Source organism: Artemia franciscana, chromosome 18 (assembly GCF_032884065.1).
Source record: "Artemia franciscana chromosome 18, ASM3288406v1, whole genome shotgun sequence".
Classification (NCBI taxonomy): domain Eukaryota; kingdom Metazoa; phylum Arthropoda; class Branchiopoda; order Anostraca; family Artemiidae; genus Artemia; species Artemia franciscana.
In genome coordinates, this window is record NC_088880.1 from 22,639,828 (window position 1) to 22,665,504 (window position 25,677).

A 25,677-nucleotide genomic window follows, 5' to 3' on the forward strand; every position below is an offset into this window, starting at 1 on the left:
TAAAGGAGATAAAATGCACAATTTTTTATAATCAACTTATACATGAATTAATCTTTTTGCAAAGATACAGGGTTTTCCTGGTCCAGAGGGCAGGATGTGCCTAAGGTCCAATTGTGCCTAAGGTCCTAACGTGTACTAAAGAATTAGAATAGAGTAGAACATGATTTGTTAGCTAAATTAGAGCAAAGCTAGAATAAACACGTCGTAAAAAAATACAAATGGGCATATAAAGGACTAAAGCAAATGATCTTTGTTATTTTAAATCATAATAAATAACGTGTCGAAATAAATTTAAGATCAACTACCTACAATAATTAAACTTACGTTTCTTTTGAGTGCTTTTAGCTTAAGTCCTGTCAAACATTGATAAAAAGTCAAATAATTTGCTCTAGATGCAATTTTAGCAGCCTTTTGTTGGATGATTTAATGTTTTGTACACTAATCTTTGCTTGGTCCAGGGTGCCACACAGGAGAAGCACACTCAAAAGAAGATCTTACCTAAGGACAATATATTAGTTTAAAGTTCTGGCAGGAATATTTCCAGGATGTTTTTGGAGGAGGGGGATTTACAAAATTGTTTGTTTTTTGAGGAGTAAGGAAAAATCTTTTAAAAATGCACCAAATATTGGTTATATGCCTTTTTGTTATGTTTTTTACAAGTCGGACAAGTATTTCCAGGGAAGGGGATTCAAACCCCCTACCCTCCCCCTCTGAATACGGCCTTGAGTTCTGCATTACTAAATTAATATTCACCATTGTTTAAATCGGAGAACGAATTACCAGCACTACTACATGATTATCAATCAGTTAAGAAGTATGCATTTACCAACTCCATAACAAATGGCATTACTTACTACAATTTAGTAACTTATTTGTACTAAGTTTAGCTAGAAAGAGATATCTTAGATAGATAGGGGATTAGGTAGTAAAATAGGGGTACACAATTGTGTTTGTGTGCTTAATGTAAGCTTTGCCTCTTCAATATCCGTTTTTAAATTTGAATTATCGAATCCATAGTACTGCCAACTGTAATAAATACTTCACATGGATCTTTTGCATCTTCAGCATTTTGGTCAAAATTTAATGCAACCTCATTAAACATAATTTAAAAACCAAAGGGGGGGGGGCAAACGCAAATGAATAGAGCCAAAAAAGTATCAATAGGTACCAAAATTTTACGATGATCCTGCAGCTATATATTACAAAAAAAGGACAAAATACTTCAAATTCGTAGATTGGGTTCGTAAATCTCCGATCTATACGTTGATTCAGCTATAATTGTGACATTACTTAGAGTTCTTCTTGGGGAAGATTGTAAAATTACTTAAGAAATATGGAAATTATCTTTTTTAACAGATGTTTTATTACGAATTTTCAAAGTGCTTTCATTTTAAAGACCCATGTACACCAAATTTAAAAAATGTAACTCGGCATCTTAAATGGCATCTATGTAATCATATGAAAATTGTCCTTTTTTTGTTGAAATACGCAGCGTGCATAAATCTGAAATGCCAACCCCGTAAAACTAATCATTTTCCATAAAGAATTTTCACAATTGACCCAAACCTATAACTCTTGGTTATAACTCAAATCTGCTTAACCATGTTCAGGCTGTAGAGTTTTGTTTTGATCTTATACAAGTTTTAGATTTTTTTTTTCTCTCAAATTTAATTTCGGAATAAACTTTAATCATTATCAATAGCGCAAATAAGAATTACCATTCCTGAATCAGCTTCAGATGGCATTTTTCTCACTTGAACATTTCTTTTTTCTAATACATTTAAAATTTTTGGCTAATTAAAATTTTGGTTAGAGTTCATTTTCTATTAGGCTACTTCAATTATCTGTATATGCATAATTACACAGTATTTGAATAATAAATGTATTACTTTTGCATAATTTGAGATCCTTCCTCAAGGGACACCGGGAAAAATGTAGCTAAAATTGCAATACCAGCCCATTTCTATAAATGGATAGTTGGAAAGCGATCACATGCCAACTTTGACGGAAATCAAACACCATAAGCCCATTACCACGTTTGGGGCAGTTAAGACTACTTATTAAATGGTCCTTGAATCATGTCGAACAAAGTTATCGTGATCAATCAACTGAGCCAACATTATAAGATATAATGTCTTTAAATATTATTTCCTTCCTTTTTTCGATCGTGTAATTTATGTAGGGAGTATGTATGCAGTGAAGTATGTTTATAGTTTTGTACGATTAAAACATGACTTGTTCTAATTAAAAAAAAAAACTTACTTTTCAGTAGCAGCTTTTTAGTTGCAAGAAAATAGATAATGTGCCTTCTAAAGTTAGCAACTGTATTTTTGTGATGATGAGCCTCTCTTTCAATAAAGAAGGATACGAAGTCAAAGCACTTTATGATAGTGACAGTAAAAGAGCACATTTTATTAGCAATGCTTTTATTCGTTAGATCAATTCTGACCTCTGTCATGTCCAAGTCATGTATTCTAACGATCACATCTAGGAAGCAAGGGCTTACATGTTCCCATCAGTCTCTAAAACAATAAAGCAGGAGCTCAAGCTTGGTCAGTAGGCGGGGACTCAGGCCCTAGGCCATACTGATTATGTCGACCAAAATCTGTGCATGATCCTTATTTAGCAATAAATAATGCATGATCCTAATTTAGCAATAAATAATGCAAAAGGGGTTTTTCTAAGACTGATTTACAAAACCTTCCCATCAAAATGGTATATTTACATATAACTGGTGAATCTTGCCCAGGGAGCTGCTGTCAAATATGTGGCCAATATTACTTACTTTGACGGAAGTCAATTCCCTCTATGGATAGAAATCGTCCGTCACTTTCTGATTTGAAACAGGCTGATCATTTAAGAATAATTATCATTGAAAGTATAAAAGTATTGCAGCATTTCTATATGCATGAAGTTGACGGTGAAGGAAAGGGGGCTTGGAGAGAACAATTATTTAGATCAAATTCCGTATAATAACATTAACAGCGACACAAAACACTTGCTTCTTTCCTGAGATTTATGTATGTAGCTTCTAATGTAAAATAGAATATAAGCACTGATTACAGTCACTGCTCAGGAGTTATCACCAAGTAAGTGGATTGCCTGCAATTTTAGTCCCATTTTCGTAGTCACTTCAAAGACCTTCAGGTACGACTTTTGACAGAAATAAGACATCACATGTGAAAGATACGCTTACCATGTTTTTATTAGTCATCTGGTCATTAAACACCACTGCCCAAACGTTACTTGAACGATTACGAGTTGATGAACAATCACCTGGACAATCTTGTTGGTATAACAAAAAAGGCTGGAATGTCCTTTCTATCCTTGCTCTCTCGGTTAATTACAGAAGAATGCTTCATCAATTTCTTTTTAAATCAGCTTCTATGATGATCAGCTGACACACGTTTTTACTACTTGATGCTACTAAGAATACGTTTGAAGCCATGGTTGTTTCAACCTTTGAAGATGGAAAGCTCTACTTTTAAGAAAAAGCTCCTGTTTAATAATAAAAAAAGCATTTATAAGACCAAAATGTGCTTGAAAAAGTAAACAAAAGTGCTTAAAAATTTCTTTTGGCTCTTCAGGGACTTAATTAGTTCAACCTCTTCAAGTACAAGTGATTGAAGCACTTGGCAATAATGGTTGGTAGTAAAGGATTTTCGTATTGTAAGTTTTAATTTCTTAGCTTAGACAAAATTTTTAAAGATGAAATTTCTTTTCAGTGACAATTTTCTGGGATTGCGTCTATTAGGGTGGTGTTCAAGCAAATATTATGTATTATTATTTTGCTAACATAAACCTGTAAGCGTCATATTAGTTATTTTGTCATAGAGAGGAAGCACAACTAAATTTGATGCATGACAACATCCCCAAGCTTCAGGGTATAAAATATAAATTTCAAATTTGTTGTTGGAGATCCAGTTTCATTCTTTTAAAACACGTCTACTACAGCCCAACAATCAGAAGTTTTCCACGGTGGTAATTTTGATTAACTTACAGTCATCAAGAATAAAATAGTTATATTGGGTTAAGATCTATGCTCAGACTTGAGGTTTAACAATAAGACCATCGACTTATCATACAAACAGAAACAATTTGCTTCTATCGCCATGACAGTAGTACCTTAACGCATGCACAAATCCGAAAGCTTTTAGTCTTTTAGTCTGACACAAACAAACTTTGGCTTATTTTCGTGTCTTTTCCTTTCCTCTTTTCACGGGGAAAAATTATCAAGACTTTGTTAAAGAAGTCCTCTGATGACGATCGATACGCTTTTGTAGAAAATACATTGATTTTGTAAAATTAAAGGCCCAGAAAATATACTTATTTACTTTTGACTTGGAAAGAACTTAAACTAGGAGAATATCTTAGCCTGTTTTCCTAAAGTTTTTTTTATGTTTCTAAAGGAATCTAGTCTTAAACTACTTTTGTTGACATTCACGGTTGTTTTTTATTAACCTTCAACAAGCATTTAGTAATTATTAAATGCTTACTAAAGCATTAATTATTTATTTACAATCTATGGCCAAGTTGCTAGTTTCTAAGGTGAGCTAGTTTAGTTAATCTTCTTATACTGATTTTTTATTGTAGACATTCACATTTACTGACTTTTGATATTGTAAACTAACACAATACTCATTTAAGCAATATCATTGTTTATATCTTTGACTTCGTTAGAGGGTTTGAGTCCAGCCTGATAGCTTATAGTTTGTTTGCCTTTAGAAAGAACTATTAGGTAAGGTTTTATGTTTTCATCTTTTTTCCTAGTTGAGTTTTTTCCTCCGTAAGCCAATAAATCTTAAGAAAAATTCATATCCACAGAAAATCATTCAGTGCCGTTGCACTTAGGTTTAAATCTCAGATACAAAAATCTCCAAAACGTTCAAGATTCACCATTAGCGCATGGTGAATGTCAACAAACGTATATTCGCGTTGTGTATGTCCAAACTATTTGTTAAATATCCTTATTTCGGACTTTCACCGATGAATGTCGAGATCCATCTGGTTTCGGTCTTTCATCTTAACATATATACTACATATGTACATTATGCACATATTCTTGTAAATTATAGTACATGCGAAGCTACATGTTACTTACAATTTAGATATATCTCGCTTACAATGCTGTAAATATATTGCCTCTGTTCCTAGGTACAACCTGATATGGAAGAGTTGACTGAAAACGCAGAAGAAATAGCTAAAGAGGGGGAACCCAAGGAAGAAATTAAGCTTGGAAAACTCCAGTATAAGGTAAGCTGTTCTAAACAATGTTTCTTGTTCGTATTTGTTCAAATAACATACAAATAAATTTCAGACTATTACATTTCTTTAAAAAAAAAAAAAACAAATAAAGGTAAAAGATCGTTTTTACCCACCTTGTTCGTACGAACGGTAGGGCAGAGTGGGCTTGTCCTGCAATAGACCCAGCTTCAATTTTGGGATAACTTGACGCACTTAAAAGAGGGGAATTCTGGATTTTCTTAACGTAAGTAACCATCTTTGGGCTAATGAGTATTGTGTTTCATAATTTTTGACTTTTGGAAATGCAGAAAGTAATAGGCTGTAAAACATTTTGTAAGATATTCGATAGCCATAAAATGAAGCCTAAAACGTGTACGCAAAAAAACAAATATTTTACGGTGCCTTTTAGCCAAGAAATGTATTTATCTATCAAGTTTCTTCAAAATCTGAAATTATGCATTCCATAGCCTAGCTGATCTTGTATGAAATCATTTTTTTTTAAGAAAGAGATTCAAAGAAAAACAATCAGAAAAAAAGGCAAGGCCAAACTTAAAATGAAGAAAATTTTATATGAATAGATAGATGGAACCTAACAGAAACTGCTATTTAAATCTCATTTAAATGAAATTTTAAAGGAAATAGGATTTGTTATAATTAATACATCTGCACCGTTCACCCCAATTTTTTTCTTCTTGATAACACCATTTTTCAAAACTATTATTAGAACTATTTATTTGCAGTTTGAACTGATTGCTATTGATGCCAAACAAACAATTGATGCCAGATACAGATTTGGAAACAATCGTAGGCAGTTTGTGACATAATCTATTAGTTTTCAGTAAACCAAACTGAATTGAACTGAAAAACACCATTTTTCAAATAGTTGTCCTTTTTTGTCATAATAAAGACCAAATTTCAACAACAAAAATCTAAAACCTTGTTACACTTACAGAAAATTCTGCAAAATATTTCAGAATGAATTCATACCGTTGATTTATTAACTTTTGGTATTTTAGAAAAGCAATTTTTTCGCAGTATTTTTCCTGGTAATTCCATTGGATTCAAAAGTAATGAAAACAATAATGGCTAAATATTAATTATAGAATGTCAATAGGAATTCTTTTAAGGCTCTTGTTCAATTTTTGGTAAAGTGTGAACAACATGCATGGCAGCAGGTCTTCTCTTGTCTGCGGCTAATTTGGTTTGTTCTAAAAATTTAAATTAAATAAAAAACAAGTTCTTTCACCTGAAAGTAAGGAGCAACATAAAAACTTCAAACGAACAGAAATTATTACGTATATGAGAAGGTTCGTGCCATCGTCAATACCTCGCTCTTTACGCTAAGGTTCGACTTTGTATCCAAGTCTTTAGGAATGACCCTGAATTACATAGGCTTTAATTAGAATAAAAAGCTCTTTTGAAAGTGCTAAAAAACTTTAGCGTAAAGAGTGAGGCATTGAAGAGGGAGTGAGCCCTCTCATATATGTAATTATTTCTGCTCGTTTCAGTTTTTAATGTTGCTCCTTACTTTCAGTTTAAAAAACTTGTTTTTTTACTCAATTTCTGATCGTTTTTTAGATAATGCTGGGAAATCCCGCGCCCCCTTCAAGAAACATTCCCTTACCCCATTAAAAATTCCTCGATGGAAAGATCTTCCCACGTAACCTTCTCCTCCATACCCACCCCCCTCCCCCCTCACCAGAAAAAATCCCCCCTGAAAACGTCTGTATACTTCCCAGTATGATGCTACGTACAAACAATGGGCAAAGTTCACAACTTGCAGCCCTTCTTCCGGAGGCTGTGGGGGATTAAGTCATCCTCAAAGACATATTTATTAGATTTTTTGACTTGGCTGAACAAAGTGTCTATCTCAAAATTTTGATCCAGTGACTTTGGGAAAAAATGAGCGTGGGAGGGGACATTGTTGCCCTCCAATTTTTTCGGTCACTTAAAAATGGAACTGGAACTTTTAATTCCCGTTTGAATGATCCCTCTTGCGATATTCTAGGACCAGTAGGTCGATGTGATCACCCCTGTGAAGAAAAAAACAACAACAAATAAACACGCATCCGCGATCTTTCTTCTGGCAAAACAAAAAATGCTCAATTCCACACAGATAGGAGCTTGAAACCTCTACAGTAGGGTTTTCTGATATGTTGAATCTGATAGTGTGATTTTTATTAAGAATCCATCACTGTTAGAGCGTGTTTCCTCCTTTTTTTTGAAAATAAGGCAAATATTCTAAGCCTCGTAGAGTTTGATGGTTAAGACTAAACTTGATGAAACTTATGTATTTGAAGTCAACATAAAAATTCAATTTTTTTTATGTATCTTTTGGTATCCAAATTCCGTTTCTTAGAGTTTCGATTACTATTGAGCCGGTCACTCCTCACTTACATTTCGTTACCACAAACCGTTTGAGAATCGGTTTAATTTGTACTCATTTTGTTTTTGTTTGTTTTTTTTTGTTTACAATAAATTCTGTTCATTCTAGAATTAAACTTATTGTTTACTTTATTTCTATTCGATTTAGGCTTTAATATCGCTCTTTTCTAAAAGTTAAAATGTTTAGAAGTTTCTTAATCGCAGATATGTAGATAGGTTTCTTTTTTTTAACTACAATATCGGATTGCAATTGAAACTTAATTTGGAATTTAATGCTACAGTGTCTCTCTCTCTCTCTCTCTCTCTCTCTCTCTCTCTCTCTCTCTCTCTCTCTCTCTCTCTCTCTCTCTCTCTCTCTCTCTCTCTCTCTCTCTCTCGTAAAATTTCGGTAGAGATAGCCTTTGGAGGGATCATGTGTTCATTTTGGTCTGACAATCAATTATATAGAAAATTCTTACATTTTACATGTTGAATGAGATACTGCTGACTTACACCTCTAAAAAAAGGGTGGTAATTTAGAGGATTCTAAGGGTCTTCTTTGATGCTTGCAATCATTAATAAGTATACAGGAGTTCCACAATTCAGTTTAAAGAAGATGCAACGTGTGTACCTTTCTGCTCTGTATTAAAAGGTACAATACGTCCACCTTTTCTTCTAAAATATATTTGAGAAAAATTAGCTACGAGCGGGGCTAAGTATATGCCCAGACGCAAAAAAACGGTCCTGGAAGAGCGGAGCTGACTTCTCTTTAGTCTACTTTGACTTTTAAAGGGCACTGGAGCTATTTTTCAATTGAACCAGCCCTTCATGATGTTTCCACGACAATTTGTTTGTTTCGTTTTTGTTTTTTGTTGTTGTTTTTTTAATTAATAAACCCATCTTTCTCTCTAAAATGCATTCCACGTGACAAAAAAAGGGGGAAAGCAACATATTTGGACCAATTACCCCTTATTAAATCTACGCTATTACGTTGTAGCCCAAGCCTAGTTGAGCATCAAGAATTTTTATGTTTCTAAGGAAAATCAGTATATCGATTTATTCTTGAGTAGTATCCTCTCTGGAACAGAAAAGAATTCCTAAGAATTTTAGAAGACCTAATCAATAATAATAATGCCTTCACATGGCCTGGATAATAATAGAAAGGATTGATTACTCTATCTAGATATTAGGGGGGAAATGCATAAGAGAAAACTAGGATCTTCGCATTTACCAAAAGCAAAGATACAGGCTATCGGCAGTTATAATGTTCTGAACGTTAATAGCTTTATATACTTAAGAAAAGGATGTTGCTGTTGCCAGGTTATGTCTTCCTGGACTTGCTGGGGATCCTCAGTCGATATTTAAAAGTAGCGGTGGGATTTACATCAGTTGTTTTACCTCAATTCATCTCTAACTAAGAAATGTTAGTAAAAAAGCCAGATAAATTACGAAAGGATTATTCTAGATTATGAGAGAAAAGCATTTATTATTACAGTTTCTGTCCTCTATGACTCAGTTCCATAGAGACTGAATCATTAGATGAATCATTAGATTCAGTTCCTGGTCTTTTCTTAGGTATAACCTTCAATGGGAAAGGATAAGAGTGACCAATATGTTCCTCCATAGGATGGTAGGTTGATCAGAAATACCAGATTAACTGATAGCATTATAAATACTTTTGGTTCTGCTACCCTAAGTAAGATGATGTGACAGTAATATTCTTGTTTCCATTGAAATGCATATATTTTGCCTTCCAATGCTAATATTCCAACTTAGCCTAAAAACTTTACTTCTTCAAATAAAGAAAAAAGAAAAAACCTGCTATTTATCAAATTGAATATTTGTTGATGTAAAAATCAAACCCTAGTATTTTTACAACCTTGGATGGGGAAACGCTTTGGGAAAGACAATAGCCATGAAGGAATTATTGCGAAAAAAGGTTACAAAACATCGTTCATCGATAAGTGCGTTCCTTTCAAAAGACTTCTGCTCTATATTATCCGGTGGTAGTCTAAAGATCAATCTTTGAATCATCATCAAAGACCACCTCATTTTCATAGAATGAACTACGAAGCTTGCTCCCATAAAAATTAGCGAAGGTTTTACCTTTTTTGCTTTTGCATCGTTGCTGAATTTATCGGTATTAATCATCCTATTTGGATAGACTTTAAAGTTCGAAAGTGTCTGTAATAGCAAATTTGTGTTGGCCTCAGGCGGCTTGGTGATGTAATGAATTGATATCAGTAGTGTTCAGTAATACCCACGAAATTGTCCTTATGATAATAGATTGAAGTCCATTAGTTATGATGATGGATTGAATCGTGGTGATTCAAATTTGAAAAACTTTCCTTGCCATTTGAATCCAAATTTGGTATCCAATTTTGGGAGGGATAATCTATAACCATAACATGCTATGTCTTACTTCTATTCTGAGGAAACAGCCAAGAGATGTGAAATTACCTCAGAATTTTTTTTAGAATTTAATGGAACAATCTTTCTAACCCTTGATCCTTCTAGACCTTCCTGAACACACAAGAATAAAAACTCCAACGACCCTGAAACCAAAAACAATGATGAATTGAGCTAGAATGCAGCTGTGTGTTAACAAAGAGAAGAGAAAGTAAAACCAAATAGCCATAGGAGCTAAAATTTCTAAAAAAAAATGTAACTGATTCTGACGGTTCGTTGCTTTTTTTTAACATATAGACTACGAAAAGAAACCTTAACACGTCAAAAGTAAATATGTGCTAGTTCAATCAGTTTTTTTCTCTTTTATTTTACTCATGATTCAACTATATGTGAGAAAACACAAGTGCTTTACGCCATACGGAACCTCTTCTTAAATTTTTAGCCTTTTTGGTGGCATTCATCCCGATTCAGGGGCTTGCGTGGGATAACTCTGAAATTTTGAATGGTACGCATGTAAAATCTTTGATTCTAGAATTTTAAAGATGACAAAGTAGGTTTTTTAGAAACTTATATATATATATATATATATATATATATATATTTATATATATATATATATGTATATATATATATATATATATATATATATATATATATATATATATATATATACATATATATATATATATATATATATATATATATATATATATATATATATACATATATATATATATATATATATATATATATATATATATATATATATATATATATATGTATATATATATATATATATATATATATATATATATATATATATATATATATATATATATATATATATATATATGTATATATATATATATATATATATATATATATATATATATATATATATATATATATATATATATGTATGTATATATATGTATATATATATATATATGTATATATATATATGTATACGTATATATGTATACGTGTGTGTGTGTGTTATTTTCTTCGCCATGTTTATCGAGATTATATTCTTAGACAATAAGAAAGTGACTGTGAAATTTGACTATGGTCCAGTACGCTTGCCACATATTAGCTGATAATTCGTAGCTAATAAAAGTAAAATCCGTATAAGAAATATTCTTAAGCATGCACTTTTCAATAATAGCTCAGATTTAGGAAAAAATATGGTGCCATCTTTTATAGCGACCCCATTCAAAAAGGGAAGTTAGGTTAATCCTAATGAAATACTTCAAAATATGTTGAAAATATAATACTTTAGGGAAAAATTTGAACTACACATTTTCACATTTGGGGGGGGGGCTAAAGTACAATAGGTCTTGATGTGAAATGTCTTAGGTATAATTATTTTACATTTTATGAAGTAAGAATTGTTTTCTTACTTCACACTGTCTAAATGCTTTACCTTACCCCGCCCCTTCTAATATGCAAACATATAACCCAAATTATATATTTCCCACCTATTCTGTCACTTGTCTTTGTCTTGTCTCGTGTTAAGCTGAGAGAAACGAGCGAAAGAAACCGGTTCTACAGTGCGACAATGGATGAAGAACTTGAGCGATGTTGCTATAATAAATAAGTACCAAAAACAAATAATGTTTCATTGGTAATTAGTTTGTTTTCTATTTTATTATCAAACAGTTCGTGGCTACGAACTGAAAGTAAAAAGTGGCTTGTTTTAATAGGTACTTAAAATCTAAAAATACAACTTTGATAACAATAAGCATATCATGAAATTTTTTTTGGGAGGTAGTCTTCCCCTTCTAGTACCGATGAAAGCCAAATTCTGCAGTGTTTTACCCGGCCATAAAAATTCGTCATTAATCTGAGAAAGGGAGAATATTCTGTGGATAATTTGTGGGTATTGTCCATATTCAAATGATTGTTTTAGTAGCACAAATGAATATTTGGCACCCATAACTTGTGATTCAATTTATTTCATTTTATTAGTTGATAGCTTACTTATTAACTTCGAAAGTTTTACTATTTGGAATCTTTATATATTCTTCTTATGCAAATCCTTGAAAAAAGCTTTATAGCAATGAAAGGCTAAAATACTTAGATTTAACTGTCCTGTAAAACTATGAAAATGTCAGAAACTGACTTTCGTTCGGGCATGAGAGTGTAAGTTGGAAACCGCGAGCATCGCTAAGTATTGCAAGCAGTTTTATTTTAACGATTTCTGTAGTGTTGTCTGTTCAGAATGAATTGAAGATTAAATACCCGTTTACTTCAAATAACGTTGATTGCTTTGGTTGCTTTGCTAATTGGTTACTTTGAAGGAGTAGCCGAGGTCTCATGATCAGGCGAGTGCAGTGGGAATTATTAGTCTTGAGTATTTAAAGGTCTTGAGAGGTCCCAGAATAGTTATAAAACGTGTGAAGTGGGAATTATTAGTCTTGAGTAGTTAAAGGTCTTGAGAGATCCCAGAACAGTTATAAAACACATGCAAAATTGTAAATATGAACGGCACAAATTGATTTCAAGATCTATCAGGCTTACATACAAAACATCTAAAAAAAAATTTAAACACCTCTTATCTCCAAATACAATAAAAAGTATTCAAGGACGATCTTTTTTTGTCTTCGCCGCCTCACGCTTTTGTTTTCATTTTTATAATTCTCAATTGATTCAGATAGCACATTTTTTTTTTTTGCTTTTGAAGATGAAAACTTTTTTTTCATTTTTATTTATTTATTTATTTATTTTGTGTAGTTATCCTTAGGAATTTTTCTTATAAGAAAAGTATCACAGGGGAAGACACTGTTTGAAGACGCCAGTTAAGATTAGAGCCCTTAAATTTGAAAAATAAACTTAAATTCTTTTATAGATGGAGTATGACTTTAACAACAGCAACTTAGCAGTATCAGTTTTACAAGCACAAGAGCTGCCGGCTCTTGATATGGGTGGCACTTCAGATCCTTACGTGAAGGTCTATCTTCTTCCAGATAAGAAAAAGAAGTTTGAAACTAAAGTTCATAGAAAAACCTTGAATCCCGTTTTCAATGAGACATTTAACTTTAAGGTGAGTACACTTTTATTTTAGAAGCTGAAATCGAAAATTTTTCTTGGGAGGGGGAGGGCTAAAGATTCCAGAAAGCATGCTATTTAAATTTTTTTTTTTTTAATTCCTTGTTCTAAAACAAATTTTTTATGGTTCTATCTGGCCCTGTCCAAAATGACATCCTTGTGATGGCTCTCTCACTTTTTTCCATGGTTTATCTTCTTTCTTTTCTATGCTTTTCAATGTTAGTTTGTAGTCCTAAATATAAGGATCGTCCTAAAATTGCAAAAGGTTGTAATGCAAATTTTCTTTTTCAATAAATGTAACTTCTTGTGCTATATTTACATAAAGTGAGTCGAATCAACTTTTTATGTAACATTAAAAGTTGTTACATAAACAACTTTATGTTGTAATGTTACAATAATGTAACATTATTGTATGTCTTTTAAATCTTTACTGTTTAGTAGGCTAAGGCAGTAATTTTGATATCGCCGTAGAGTGATAAAAAATTGGGAATTCAGGGCCTGCTTTTATTTGGGAGGGGAGGGTTAGTCGGTATATCTCTTTCCAGAAATTCAAGCAGTATATATACATACCCTTTTGAAATGAAATAAATAACTGCATCTTGGACATGACAGCATTCCAGACCGGGGTGTTGTTTGATATAGGCAAGGGGCAACTGATCCCCCTCCAAAATCCTAGTTTTCCTCCCAGACGAAATTTAGCACCTTCAAAAATATTGTCAAAACTAGTATAGGCCTATATAATTCAAGCATTTACAGAAACAGATCAATTTTCTTTAGTATAAATTTGCTTTTATGGTACTACATGACTCATTGTTTACTGTCATTTTCACTTGACCTGGGAAGATTGGCTCCAATTTTAGCTTCCTCCCCCCCCCCCCAATCAGAATTTTGACGAGATTACGCCACTGTTCCGGACACGAGTTAAACACTTCTGACTGCGGTTAAAATTGGAATTTACGCCAGTGGTAATGAAAATGACACGACCTTATTTCCGATATTGGTAAAACCCATGGCAATTTAGTTCGAAGAGGTTACTAAATTGTATACGAAGTATTATTCAATTAAACACCTAGAAGTGTCGGAGGTGGCCAGAGGACACTGTAGTGGATACTTGGGTCTACAATACTGAGGGGCAATGAAATATATTTTCCATTCCTTTTCTTTGGGTGACTCTGAGTTTGATTAAAAATTAAAGAAAGTTTTGTAAAAAAAAAAGCGATTATTTGCTCTGTACTGACAAATATGATTTCTTTTTATGTTTGCGATTTCTCAGTAGTTTTACAAAAAAAAAACCATGCATAAACACTTTTGGAGAATAATCTCAAACTTTTTGAGGTTACCCGTTAAAGAACTCTCGTGAATGTCCAAAATCTGTTGAATGTCGACATTCACTGGTGAATGTCACCAAAACATGGTCGCTTGTATGTTCAAAATATTTGTTAAATACCCTTATTTCTGAGTTTCAACGGGGAATGCCGACATTCACTATACACTAATGGTGAATGTTGACCATTTCTGAGATTTATATATTCTTCTCCTGAATTCAGTCGCGATACATTTTTGCCACACTTTCTGGGAGGAATGACTAAGGACGTAAAACACACAGTACATTTTGGATGTAGAAATAAAATAATAGCAATAACAAATTCTCCATAGCGCAAATTTCGGATACGACTTGATTACTGAATTCTCTACCGTCATCTGATTGCGGTATCTTATTTATTGCAAGAACTTAAACTATTATGGCTCTTTGAATTGGACAGAAGGCTCTTTTTTGACACCTTTATTTATTTGATGAAAACTTCCTATTGAAATGACAGCATATATAGCCTTGTCGACTGCTTCTCGAGCTGTTTATCTCAGCGAAATTTATTGAAAAGCAATCTCATCCATAGAAAGTAACTTTTCTTTACAAATTAAAAACTTATTACGTGTGTGAAGCTGCTTAAGGGTACCATTTGCATTTGCAAGTTTATAGAAGTCGGAGTCTTCTATTCCAACAACAACCGCTAAGCCATTTCGGTTATCTGCACGACCGGTCGACATCATAGACTTGTATTCGCACAATATCACCAAATGGAGCAAAAGAAAATTGTTTTTGTGAGGTTCGTAACATTTTCGTTAATTGCAGCAGATTTTTTTTCACGGTCCCTCTGGTTATAGAAATCTACTTGCGTTTTTCAGTTAGAATTTATTGCGAAAACGTGGTAATTTGCAAGTCTTCTTCAAAATCTTTCTGTGGAATATGGCTTTCGGTAAGAGTACCGCTTAATTTTTTTCAGAAGTGTTACCTATTTCTTGAAGCTGATCTTCGATTTAAAAAGCACTGGCCATATCTGTAAGTTGTTCTTTGGTTTTGATATTTGCTATTTGTTCACTAGGAAAGAGAGAAGGGGGTATGACTCTGACGAGGTTTTCCATGAACTATCATATACATAGCGCAAATTTCGGGTATGATTTGATTACAGAGTTTTCTACCATTATATGACCGCAATACTGCTGGAGCCCCAAACATTAAATACATTGAAAGAACCTGATACGCTACTTCTTCCACCCTCTTTGTTTCCTTTACCAGAGATAAGGATATGGTTTTTTCCTCTCTTTTGGACATTCACCAGAATATATCTGTCAACATCGACATGTGCTGGAGAGGGTCCAAAGGCACAAAAATGTAACGAAATATTTAATCTTTCATTAACGTACTTATATATATATATATATATATATATATATATATATATATATATATATATATATATATATATATATTATATATATATATGTTTTATATATGTGGCACCCAGGGCTGTATCAAGGATTTTTGTTAGGGGTACGGGTACAAAAATTTTCTAGTGGACATGGATTACATTTGTTTTGCTACTTTGTAATAGTGTGACAATTATTTTTGGTGGGTTGGGGGGGGGGGTTAAAACTGTGTAACGAATCCCTCTTGGATACGGCCATAAAACAGCTTTCTGCTATTAAACCCTTCAAGATTTGTGACAACCATCTTCAAAGCAGCACTCTTGCTTTACCATTCTCAGCGCATATGAAGCGTAACTTATATCTAGGATACAAGCATTTAACTAATTTCTTGTCACCAGTGTAACGCATCATATCTCATCCTGGGGAATGTGACCCCGGTGAGGTCATAAATAATGAATTTTAGTTTGTCAGAAAAAAAAATATTTATGTACGTGAAAACATTTTATTTTTCAATTGATGAAATTCAAACGAGTTTACATACAAGCGCATACAAATGGAAAGATAAAAACATTAAAGAATTAACAAGCGTTTATTAAGAGCATTTCTGTTTCAAATTTTGAATCTTATTTTAACCAAAAGCTGGTTTTTATTTTAAATGGGCCGAATTACCAGAATTAGCTATTGCCATTCACATCGACTGCAGCAGTTTTATAAATCTTGCGATAGTTTTTAACATGTGGCATTTACGTCCTGTCCTCCTCAAATCGGCCATTTTTCCATACTTCATTTGGTTCTGACCGTGCTGGGATGTTTTTTTTTTCAAAAATTGTTATGTCTCCTTTCTCTCACTCGCAAACAAGCTACTTTAAAACTTATGAGATTTAACATAATTTTTTTTTACTACCGACGCCAGCATGCTACTGAATTAGAATTTTCCAAATCTCCAATGGAAACTTCGTCTTCCCAACAATCTGCAAACTATTGTAGATTTTGATGTTTGTTTTATCATATAGGTTTTCCATATTGAGCGAAAAGAAACAATTGCTTCGTCGCTTGTCTATCACTCGGAATGCACCTTGAGAGGAAAAACAAATTACTAGTATTTAAATGTGCAAAACTTGTAGCTGAATTTACAACAATTAATGGAAACAACAACAAAACGTTACCTTACATTTTTTTTGTGATTATTACCTATTCAGAGAGGGATATTTGAACTGTTTCGAATGACAGAGCTACCATGGAAACCAAGTGTAAACTCTTCAATCAAAGAAACTATTTCAGTCAATCTGCATTGAAGATATTTGTTACTACCATCAAGAAACTTTAATTAAATTCTCTGTTTTAGCAATTACCTAAGTAACTGATTCGTTTTGAAGTCAAGTCCCGCTTCTGACAAAAGTTCAGAAGAACAAGAAAATGAAAGCAAAACGCTCAAATTTATTTGCTTGGGCCTTTGTCTTGCTAAAAATTTTAGAATAAATTCAAAGAAATGAAAGTTCAAATAGGGATAAGTCCTTTTATAAGACAGTGAAAACCAAATACAGAAAGTTCTGGATATCTCGACCACATACATCACTGATCGTCATCACCACATAAACTGAAGTATTATAATTCAAACAAACTATATTTATACAGAATAAAATGATTATCCCGGGTCACAGACGGTTTCTGATTCATTGGCTGAGAGGGTTCATTTAAAGTCTTGAGTTCTTTCATGTTCCCTAAATGTTAGGTGAATTTTAATGAAGGTGGCGCAAACTGCTTCTTCTTCCATTTACAAACGAAATGTTGCTGAATTTACAGTTATATACTTGCTTGGCCTATCATCCCCATATAAATGACGTCGGTATCTTTTCGAAGACCAAACTGCAGAGCTTTTTGTGTCTGTTTCCCCTGTTTAATAAAAGGACTTATCCCTATTTAACTTTCATTTGTTTGTCATAGAAAGGCAATGTAGTCTTCGAAATCCCTATTTTAACTTTCGTTGGTTCATTGTAGAAAGGCAATGTGGTCTTGGAAAAACCAACTAGAGTACATTCGTTCCTAAATTTTATCACCTAGGGTCTGCCTTCTTCATCCAACTCTTCAAAGTCACTGCTACTGATATAACATTTCAGGTCCTTTAAGAGCTAAGAAGCGAAGCCACTCTGGATCGCAAATATCTTCCTTGAAATCAGAGTCAATTATCGCTTCCACCAATTTTTATTTTTAGTTGCCATATGCAGATGCAATGAACAAAACCCTGGTTTTCGCTATTTATGATTTTGATCGCTTCTCAAAACATGATCAAATTGGCGAAGTTAAAGTTCCATTATGCATGGTGGATTTGGCTGAGACAATTGAAGAATGGAAAGATCTTACTAGCGTGGAGGGTGACAACGGTCAGGTAAAGGCAGTTTGTGCATTTGTTATGTTATTGATCAAGAGTATGATTAACTTAGGAGTTTTCTAATTCAAGTACATACCTGTTTAGATTTTTACTTGTCTTCCAATATTAAGAGCTACAACAAGAGACATGTGATTTAATTACAAAAATATATATATGAAAATTCTAACTGACGATGAAGCTGTAAATCAAATATGATTCTCACAATTAAATGTCTAATTGATAATCAAAGCTTCACCATATAATGCATGGCTCAACACTAATCGAAGCTGCACAGCCTTCCCTATAGAGCATGGCTTTTTATTTTAGCATGGTTTTTCTTTTCTTATTTTTTTCTTTTCTTCCTCTGAATAAAATTGTTGGATACCAACGTTTCATGTGTAGATGAAGAAATGGACGTTTCCGTATTACTTCAGTCACGTCACTTCACGTAGATAGAAGCTTATAGTAGAAGCCGTAAATAAGACAATAATCATGAGGTACAGCAGGAAACACATAAAATCTCCTCATTGGCATTTGATTGTATAGTTTTGGAATTCAAAGAGACAAAAATACAATATGTTTCTCACCTTGAAATCTCTATTTAAATAGTTTATGAGTCAAATTGTAGCGAATTGCGCAGACGCTATAGCACAAACAAGCACTAAAGCACTGATAGAAGAGTAGATCCAACACCTTTAAATTTTGGCACGTTGTTTCAGTACTTCAACTTTACTGCCCTACAAAATAATAAATAACACGAAAGTCTAGCAAAATCTGAAGCTGCTTTACAGCCGGTAAATAAAGGGAGTTTTCGTTCAACCCGAACTATTTAACTGATTCACAAAAGGGTTATTCAACCAAAATCTATTCATATATTCAGACATAATAGTTTCCTCTCATTTAACTTTATTTTCGAAAACTTTCGGTCACTTGCTTGTTTTTTCTTCTCTTTTTTTCACTGTAGTTAATATGTAAAGGTGCTATTGCTTTTTGAGTCAAAGAAAAGAGGCTCCACTCACTGAGTCACTTAGAGAGAGTGCCACAGAGCACAGCAACATAGTAGGTTTTTAAAGCAATACTGATATAAACGTGTATATGGACATCACAAAAATACAGGGACGGTGTTGAGAATAGCCCAAATAATTTGCAACCGGACGTATAAAGCCAAAGAATATGGTAGGCTTTGGACTTTAGCACCAACGAAGTGAACAATTTATGCAGTATCTGCAAATATACTCAGTTTAATTGTAATCACGGACATATGATTGTTTTTTTCTTTTTCTATACTATTGGCGGAATAAGCCCCTTTACAGTTTGAATGAATTCAAAATTAGTTTACGGTTACATTCACAATTTCAATTCGATGTTAATACAACAGGCTATATTAGCATTAACAAATTTATTATTATTCGCACAACCGTCTGTTCATTTTAATTTTAATTTTTGCTCTTTTTAAGTGATGCTATCGATGCCATTTTATTATCTTTAGCTGTATAGTAAAATATGTGTTTCAGTGGTTTTACTTTATAAGCCGAAACTTCCCTGAAAAGAGACAAGCCATTGATATCTCGGCATTTTCATTTTTTTTAAATCCAAGAAACTAAATTTGAAATGATAAAAAGATTCAGAGTCTAGGCTTACTATCCTGCAAAGCGGGTCGGGCTTAAGAAGTCCTTAAACCAGCTTTGTTGGTAGTTTTAAAAATGAAATATAAATAAAACTAAAAAGAATTTTAAAATTTAAAACGAAACTTAATTCTCCAATATTATTCAAAATATGAGGGAGGCTCCCCGTGGTGTATTTACTGTTTGTTTTAGATTTCAATTTCGATCTTCACCAATATTTGAAAACGCTCATTCTTTATTTCTTTTTTTTTTCGTTTTTGATGTAATATCTGGGGCTCTCTTAAATTTAGAGTGGCAGAGAAGTGGTATTATCATCAGTCGAGAAGCAGGTAGGGCTTAAAAAGTCCTTAAACCGATTTTATTAAAATTTAAAATTTTAGTATTATCCTTGATATAACCTTGTTCTTCACTATTATCCAACATTTGAGGGACGCTCCCGGTGGTGTAATTTCTGCTAGTTTGAATGTCATTCTTTACTATTATTTAAAAATTCCTCTTTTTTATCTATTTTGTGTTCAATTTTGATATTACATCTGAGGCTCTGTTAAATTTAGTAGCAGTGTAGGGACATTATCAACAGTAGCGAAGCGGGTTGAGTTTAAAAGATTTCGGAAACTAACCTGTTTGCTAGTTTAAAAAGAAAAACAAATAAAAATTAAAGTAGAGAGCATTATTAAAATTTAAAACAAACGCTAATGATTCAATAGTGTCCAATATATGAGGGAAGCTCCTGACGGTGTAATTCCTGTTCGTTTTGAGCTTCAATGTCGCTCATTCCCATTATTTAGAAATACTAGTTTTTTATTTATTTTGTGTTCAATTTTGATGCAATATCTGGGTCTCTCTTAATTTAGTTGCAGAGTAGAGGTATAGCAAAAGCAGTACTGGTTATTTAAGAATAATTGCTTTATTTGACCAACGAGCAGTTGTTTTAAGATTAGTCTTGACGAGAAGAGGAGGATAAGCAATAGTGGTAGTATTAGCAATAGGTAACCTTATTTTTATTTACTCTGTCAAATGAGTTACTTTATTGCTTAAAATCGCTTAGAGCAGCTCCGCTTCAGCTGGTTTGAATTTTCTCGGTGCTTATTTTTACTAGAACTAGTATCAAAGTATTAGAGATGACATGCAAAGAACAAGTCAAATGAATATAAGGCCAAATTTGCTGAGTGAATCCAGGTTAAAGCGTTTTTTTTACTGGTTTATTAGCCAAAAAATATCATAAATTCTCTAAACAACTAGTACTCACATCTACAGTTCCTTAAAGTGAAACTTGGATGCAGACAAAACTAAAATTTAGGTAACATCTTACCCTTTCAAGGTATAAACTGATGAGTATTTTCATGGTTGTCAGCTTTTTAATGCTCCAGCATTTTTTCAAAAAAAACATGGTTTTGTTAGGCTGAGTCTGGAAAAGTTACGACCTTGGAAGTAATCATGGAATTTTAGGTCTTGGGCATCTTCTTGGCTGTGAAAAATAAGTATAACTTTTGCTTATCAAATTCCCAGAGGGTCAGAGTACCCCCTCCCCCCTAGAAGGCTATCTAGGAAGGTTTCCGATCCCAAACTGAATTTCAAATCTGATATCTAAAAGAGATTTATCCGGCTATATTCACAAGGGCAATTCGTCACTATTATGCATACTAACCTTCTGCCCTTCAGAAGAAAAGGCGGAGGAACCATGGACAAACTAGACTGTTACGCTTGGTTTGAACTCGTATCAATCAAGTGTGGGAATCAATAATAATACACCTAGCCTGTTCACCTTAGAGAAAGTCTTTACTTTCTCCAAGGTGAGAAAGTTCACTTTCTTCAATTTCAATGTTATAAGTAGAGTCTGACTATTGTTGCCCTCAAGACCAACAACAAGAAAGCAGCGTAATGATACAGCCTCTTCTAAGAGGTTCCATCATGTCAGCCTGAAATCTAACGGCCCTAAAGTACTTTTTATCAGACAACTCTGCAATTCAAGAGTGCGTTCGAACCTTGTGCTTTATTTTTGGATGTATTTAAACTAAAATCAACCTCAAGCACTTTAACATCTGTAGACACAGCTACTTTTATTGTTTTACCCTCAAATTAGTTGTATTTTAGTAATTCCTACCTTTGAGTAGTCTCAGCGCGTGGTCCCTTAAGCATGTTCGGAATTTCATTTATGAATTTCATAATTTTTGGCGAAAGTGATCTTAAGGCATTTAACAAGACCTCCATTTAAGTTCCTTTGTATATTTTGAATGACAATCTGACAGTAACCTTACTGACAGGGAGGCAAACCTTTAATATGTCGACTTTGTTAGAATTTCAGTCAGACGTACGGTTGACTTTACTTAAACGGAGTTCTAAGGCGTATTTTATCTCCAGAGGCTTATTTTCCTACCTCTCAGACTACTCTGACCTAATTCAAAATTTAAATATGATAAATACATGATAAATTAAGCCTGTATGACTAACAGAGCAAAACTTTAAGGAGTAAGGAACTCAAGCCCACTTGACCTCAGCTAACCTTACAATAACAGGCAATACCTTACTGACGTTAATCATTCTTTTGTCCTTAGCTGGAAACCAAATTAAATTTAGGTTCACTAAAATCAGGCCTTTGATACTAAGACTGGTATTCCCTTGGATCTTAACCAGGGGTAGTAGGTTGTTAATTTGGCTACCCAAAGTTACGTATAGTGTGTTTTTTGTCCCAAATTTGGATACCTTGCAAGAGGAAACATTCAGATAAATGGGGGGAAATACTTTAACTACATCAAACCCCTGATCTGTACACTAGAGTTTTAGTTTTATTATTTTCACGGAGTGTAAGTTAAGTATAAGTTACTTATCTGGACATAATTTGTTAACTGTTTACGAGAATTTTTGCTCCTGTAACTACCTGATTGAGTCTCCAGTATGGTGTTGGCAAATTTCCGGTCCGGTTTCTCACCCTCTGTCAAACAATTTTTGAGTTAGCTGTTAGTTTGGAAGATCTTCTGATTGTGGTCCTTGTGTAGTCTCTAGGAGATAAGGCGGTCATTACTGCAATCAAACCCAGGCAAATAACGGTCTAAAATCATGTTTTGCTAAAAGTTGGACAAGCGTGAAAAGGTAAAAAATAAGTGTTCTCCGGCTTTTGACAGCAGTAATCATATGAACATTGCTTTTGCGACTGAACCTTTGACTTCAGGTCAAGATAGTAGCAGACAAATGTGACAAAATAAACATTGGCCTTGAGCTAGATATTGGAACCATTTCCAAGGGAGAGGTTCAATTTCCGATGAAACAAAATACAATTTACTGTAAAGGTATTTTAAACCAAACAAGGACTATCCTTTCCCAGTTCATATTGCAGGCTCAATAACAAAAAGATTCCAAAGCTGGATGGACAAGTACGATTAGCTAGTATACTCTGCAGTGAAAAAGGGCGTTTCTGCAAATATTGTGCTTTGTTTGATTGTGATCAAGCCGGAAGAGAGTCTCGCCAAAAATTATGGCACCTTGTCGTCGAGCCTCGAGTAAATTGGAAATACACCCTGGGTGACTTCTCTAAACACCTTTGAAACTTCTACCATAAAGATACTACTGATTGGGGGGAGGGAGTCTTATGACAATAATGAGCTGGCACGAGTCCTCTATAAAAGAAATCTTGAATACTCAGAAAAGAGAACAAATAGAAATAAACAAAAAACAGCTCTTTCTCATCAGAGAAATTAAATTTTAAAAAAGCAATTTTTTTCAACTGAAATCAAGGAGCAATATTAAAACTTAAAACGAATAGAGATTATCACTTATATGAAGAGGGCTACTCCTCCTCAATACCTCGCTCTTTACGCTAAAGTTTTTCAGTACTTTTAAAAAAAAGTTCCTTATTGTTCTAGCTAAACGAACATAGTATTTCAGGAATCGTAAAGAATTTGGACAAAATTCAAACTTTAGTATAAATAGTGATGTGCTGAGGAAGAGCAACCTTTCTCATATACGTAATAATTTTTGTTCTTTTTAAGTTTAATGCTGCTCCTTACTTTCGGTTGAAAGTAAGGACTTCAGTTACTTTCATTTAAATTCTGATCGTTTTTTAGATAATGTCAGGAAATCTGGCAACCCCTCTAAGGAAAAATCCCTCTTACCCACGGATTTACTCTCTAGACAATTTTTACCAATACTGGTAAAAATCTACCCCGGACGATTACCCTTAGCATCTCCAAGCGTAAAATTGAGTCACCAAAGAGAAAGCAAGACACTAAATTCCGTATAGGAATTCTGGCCAATCCCCCCAGTGTAAAATTTCCCCTAAAAATTTACTCCCTAGAAACTTCCTCCCCATATAAATTACCTCCGTTAAAATCCCATCAGCCAAAAATTTGCTCCCTCCACCCGAAAATGTGTTCATGCTTCCCAATATAAAATACTTTACGTAAACAATGGGCAAATTTTCTGACTTAAATACCTTTCCCCAGGGGCTGTTGGGGGCATGATTTCTACCAAGACATAGTAACTCGGTCTTTCAACTATGCTGAACAAAATGGCTGTCACAAAATTCTGGTCAGACGAATTTGAAAAAAGGGCGTGGTAAGGGGCCTAATCGGCCTTAAATTTTTCAATCACTTATAAAGGGCACTAAAACTTTTAATTTCTGCCCGAATGAGCTCACTCCCGATATTCTAGGACCACTGGATCGACATGATCGTCCCTGAAAAAAAAACAAATAAACACCGTGATCTTTGTTCTGGCAAAAGATACAAAATTCTACATTTTACAGATAAGAGCTTGAAACCTCTACAGTAATGTTCTCTGATACGCTGAATCTGACACTATAATTCTAATTAAGATTCTATGACTTTTAGGGGGTGTTTTCCCCTTTTTGCGAAAATAATGCAAATTTTCTTAGGCTAGTAGCCTTTTGATGGCTAAAAATAAACTTGATGAAACTTATATATTTGAAATAAGCATAAAAATCCAATTATTGATACAATTTTGATACATCTATCGGCATCAAAATTCTGTTTTAGAGCTTTGGTTAATATTTAGCCGGGTCGCTCCTTACTTACAGTTCGTTACCACGAACTGTTCGACGATACTTTTGTGTGGACGGCAAGGACTTGCACTACGTGGGGGCGAAAATTGGAGAAAATTGACCTTTATAGAGCATGTACAAAATGATAGAAATTTTAGAACCTTGCTACGCTATCAGATGAAAGACGTTCCAATAATGAAAAACGTGTTTAAGGAAATTGTGGGTAATATCCAGTTATGCAGCTCTAGAAACCAGAATGAACTGGTTGAAATCTGTGGATTGTTCACTACTGAAAATATAATTCATCAAGTGATGTCCCTTGAACTTGGTTTTGACGGACTCGAGCAAGATCGCTGATATCAAGAACCGTATTAAGGTTATTCGTGAAACAGTAATTTTCAATCATTTTAGTGCCAAGCAAAGCGCTGTCTTAAAAACTTCCACTAAAGTCAATCTGAAAGGATTCTGTGAAACTCGATAGTTTGAAAGACATGATGCAATAGAGATTTCAAAGCAGTTAGGTATTCCGTCCTTAAGGCCATAGAAGACATAGAGACAAAAGGGGATTAGCTGGCGTCGTCAAAAGCCAGAAGTCTCCTCAATAGCATCCTGAGCTTGGACTCCGTTATTATGACAGATCTTTTCTTGGGGAACTCACTGAATTTTCAAAATCTGCTGAAGTCAGGAAACATCAATATGGCTGTGTGCGTTCAGTGTGTAAAAAGTGCAATAGAAACCTATTAAGATATTCTAAATAAGGTGGAGGAGCGATTCGACTAGCTGTTTCTGGAAGTCCCCCGCATATGCGAGAAACTTGAAATCGCCGTTGCCATGCAAACGATAGAGAAATGTCGTCAACGTTCTGTATGATATTTCCCGACAAAAAAAGTATTTTTGCTGTCGAGTTTAGTTATCAA

General features: G+C 33.7%; 1 protein-coding gene across 5 annotated transcripts in view; it reads left to right on the plus strand.

Moving 5' to 3' along the window:
* LOC136038760 (synaptotagmin 1-like) overlaps window positions 1-25,677 on the plus strand; it is a 65,120-nt gene that overhangs the window by 17,290 nt on the left and 22,153 nt on the right. For all 5 annotated transcript variants that reach the window (XM_065722131.1, XM_065722132.1, XM_065722133.1 and 2 more), the window contains 3 exons: window positions 5,155-5,253; window positions 12,866-13,060; window positions 17,984-18,157. In XM_065722131.1, the coding sequence (XP_065578203.1) occupies window positions 5,155-5,253; window positions 12,866-13,060; window positions 17,984-18,157 (468 nt within the window). The remainder of the gene's footprint in view (window positions 1-5,154; window positions 5,254-12,865; window positions 13,061-17,983; window positions 18,158-25,677) is intronic.